Genomic DNA, 3973 nt, shown 5'->3' on the forward strand with positions numbered 1-3973 from the left:
ACTCACTTGAACCTGGGAGGCAGAGGTTGCAGTGAGCTGAGATCACACCACTGCACTCCAGCCTGGGTGACAGAACAAGACTCCATCTCAAAAAATAAAAAACACTGTGGATAGTTTGGACTCACACAAAGGGAAGTTTTCAATCCCTTTAGCATATTTGCATTTAATAGAAAAGGCAGTGCCACTGGGGTCTGCTTTTTTATTTTATTTTATTTTATTTTTCTTTAAATAGAGACAAGGTTTCACCTTGTTGCCCAGGCTGATCTCAAACTCTTGAGCTAAAGGGATCCATTGGCCTTGGCCTCCCAAAGTGCTGGGATTACAGGCGTGAGCCACCGCACCTAGCCCCGGCCCAGTGATCCTTAAAAACTCAGAGTAATGAAGACAGATCAAATTGCTGATAGAGTCTGTAAGTTTACAGAAAATAAACATACTGTCTTCTTCCTCAGTAGGTTCATTTCTGGAACCCAAGCTGATTTCTGTCAGAAGACTGGAGGTGTGTTGCTCTTGCTGAGAATTTGGGACTAGAGCAGGGGGTGCATGTGGATACCCACACTCTCAAATGAGAGAGAGCCAAGAAATGCATTTGAGAAATCAGGGTGGGGGGTGAAAGAGGACTCACTAGACATTATGTTACCTATGGATTCTTCTGTGCCTGGGGTAAAATATTTAACAATGAAATTAATTTTTCATGGTAAGTAAATATGACTTAGGGCTTCCCAAGAGAGCTGCACTGGGATTCCAGTACCGGGTCATCTAGTTGTTCAGCCCAGTGGACGAACCAAGCTCCCGGTCAAAGGCCATTGTGCAGTTCTCTTTTTCTGATGCCCATCCTTTCCCTAGTGTTCACCAAATTTGCTTTACAGTTTTAAGTCTCTAGGCAATCCCACGCTGCGGAAAGACTTACAAAGCTACCTATCTTGGGGAATCGTAGAGAGCCACCCGCTTTCCTTCTCACCCTCTTTCTAGGATCCCTTGCCCCCAGTTCTAAAACTCAGTCTCCTGCTTCATGAGCAGGACCATTGAAGCTGACGGTTCTGGCAGTCCCCATGGTTAGACAAGGACTCAAGCAAAGGAGGAGAAGTGGGAGAGGAGAAGCAGCCGGGAGGAGCAGGGATACATCCAAGGCCCTTGTGTATCATCCCAAACTTCCCTGCTGACCCATCTCCCTGTATTCATGCCTCTTAGCACTTTTGTGACTTTGCCATTCATGTTTATTTTAACCTAATTTGCATTAATCTACAGGAGAGGAACGTATCACACACGCTTTGTCCCCGCCCTAAGCCCTGCCTAGCAGGTGTGTTATACTCACCCTAACAGGGCATACTCACATACGCAGGAAGTCCTTTCAAGCTTATCTGAGTTGGTCTCATCTTTATCAAGAGAGAAGGATGCATCCTCCTGAAGGGGGACTGACAGCTCCTGACCCTGATTCTCTACCACGGCTAAGTGTGTCCAGGCCAATTCCCATGGAACCTGGTGCAGGCACGACCTCTGGCAAGAGCGGTCACAGTGGATGACAGATCTGGGCCTCTAGAAGTGACTGGCATCACCTCATGTCTAATCTTCCTTTCCTTGGGACATTTTACTCTGTTTCTCTTAGAGCTTCCAAGGAATACAGGACAGAAACGTCCACACAAAAAGACGTGTGCATTTAATGCCCAGGGACCTCCTATGGGCCCAGCCCTGGGTATCTTCCTAGTTGGTTCATAGCCTTTTGGTTTCTCCTTAAATTCCGCCAGAGCTGCCCACTTGAGGGAAGAGGAGCAGGTAGCCATCCCCTCCTACGCAAATGATACAGACTGTGCCTCTCTCCATCCAGCATTTTATCAGGCAGCAGCTGGAACCTGGCACGAACACACAGGGTTAGAAATGGTGTAGGGTAGGCCGGGCGTGGTGGCTCACGCCTGTAATCCCAGCACTTTGGGAGCTGAGGCAGGCCGATCACGAGGTCAGGAGATCCAGACCATCCTGGCTAACATGATGAAACCCCACCTCTACTAAAAATATAAAAATTAGCTGGGTGTGGTGGCGGGCACCTGTAGTCCCAGCTACTCAGGAGGCCGAGGCAGGAGAGTGGTGTGAATCCAGGAGGCGGAGCTTGCAGACAGCCGAGATTGCGCCACTGCATTCTAGCCTGGGTGACAGAGCGAGACTCCATCTCAAAAAAAAAAAAAAAAAAAAAGGTAATGGCGTAGTGTAGGGTGGACAGGAGGAAAGGCAGGCCCTGCATCTGAGCTGTACCTCCTACTGTCTCCAACACCTAAAACATCCCAGTCTGTTCATCTACTCAATGAGCAGAATATCCATTTTGAGACTGTTGGGAAGAGTGGAGATAAGGTCAGTATGAATATAGAAATAAGGTATAGATATCCTGCTTGAAACCTTCCAAATGCCTGTTTCACTTAGAAAAAATTCTAAACTCCTCTCCACGGCCTATAATGCTGGATGCACTCTGGCCCTGCCTGGCTCCCGAGTCTTGTCTCCCTGACTCTTCCCCTCTCACCATCCTCCGGGGAACAATCTCCTTCGGCTCTGCAGACGCTCCAAGCTTATTCCCAGTCTGTTTTTGCACTTGCTTCTCCCTGCACCCAGCATCCTCTCACATGGCCCAGGCCTCCATGAGGCTGTCTCTGACCACGCAGTCCACAGGAGCACGCCCAGACACTCTCTCACCACTGCTTTTTACTTTCTGTCACTTGACACCAGCTGACATGATCTCATTCACTTACTGATGTGTGAGGGCAGGAAATGTGTCTGTCTCGCTTATCACCAACTCTCCAGCTCTTACTGCCTAGGACAGGGTGTGTACGGGAATATGTGATGGGGGAGTGAATGCATGCTAAGTCTAGACGATGCCCGGAGCGGGCTACAGACCCACTCGTGTGAACTTCCGCTCATCCCCGCCCCGGAATCTTCCCAGGCCCAGATCTCCCCTTTCTCTGAATGTTCCCACTCCCCAGCCAGCAGGCCATGTTTTAGGGCTGGACCCACCACCATCTGGAATTGAAACTCCTGATTAGGCCTCCTCGCATGTGAAACTGGGCTGCAGCCTCACCCCCGGAGAGAGTAGCCCTCACTTTCTTTGGTGACACAAAGCTGCTCCTACCCAGGGAGAGCCTGATGGAGTTTAGTGTCCACTTATGGTCCAGTCGTGCCACCCTGGGTACTGGGGCCAGGCACTCTCCTCCTGGGTAAGGCAGGAATCAGGCTTCGGTGGGGAGAGTGTTCTGTTACTCTTGAACATGTGCTTTGAGTGGAGCAGCGTAAATAAAGAGACACAGCCAAGGGAAAGGTGTATATTTAAAATTCCTCCCCTTCATTTTCTTCTTCAAATGAATCAGTCCCCACTTCTTCATAATCCTTCTCCAGGGCAGCTAAGTCTTCCCTGGCCTCAGAAAATTCTCCTTCTTCCATTCCCTCTCCGACATACCAATGCACAAAGGCCCGCTTGGCGTACATGAGGTCAAACTTGTGGTCGAGGCGGGCCCAGGCCTCCGCAATGGCCGTGGTGTTGCTGAGCATGCAGACGGCCCGCTGCACCTTGGCCAGGTCTCCCCCGGGCACCACGGTCGGGGGCTGGTAGTTGATGCCCACCTGAGGGACAGAGAAAGAGGAGGAGCCACAGAAGAAGATCCAAGTCAGCCAGAGGATAACTCAGGATGGGGCATCTTGGTCACCTGGCATGGCCACAAGTCATGGTCATGGGCGTGGGAGTGGGTCTGTGGGATGCAACAGGCGGGATGGGACTGGGGAAGCCAGCAGGTGGTGAGGGAGGAGCTGAAGAGAAAGTGAAAGCAGGCAGGGCAACAGAGCACAAACCCATCTCTACCAAAAAAAAAAAATTAGCCAGGCATGGTGGCCACGCCTACTAGTCCCAGCTACTCAGGGAGGCTGAGGTGGGAGGAACACTTGAGCCCATGAGGTCAAGGCTGCAGTGGGTTACAGTGGTACCACTGCACTCCAGTAGCAG

The 3973-nt window shown here is 50.7% G+C and overlaps 1 protein-coding gene across 1 annotated transcript in view; it reads right to left on the reverse strand.

The window, feature by feature from the left end:
• Positions 1–3284: 3284 nt before the first annotated feature.
• TUBA8 (tubulin, alpha 8) overlaps positions 3285–3973 on the reverse strand; it is a 65901-nt gene continuing 65212 nt past the window's right edge. The window contains exon 6 of the mRNA XM_011945643.1: positions 3285–3597. Within this exon, the coding sequence (XP_011801033.1) occupies positions 3304–3597 (294 nt within the window). The 3' untranslated portion in view covers positions 3285–3303. The remainder of the gene's footprint in view (positions 3598–3973) is intronic.

This window comes from Colobus angolensis, unplaced genomic scaffold (assembly GCF_000951035.1).
Source record: "Colobus angolensis palliatus isolate OR3802 unplaced genomic scaffold, Cang.pa_1.0 Scaffold242, whole genome shotgun sequence".
Classification (NCBI taxonomy): Eukaryota; Metazoa; Chordata; class Mammalia; order Primates; family Cercopithecidae; genus Colobus; species Colobus angolensis.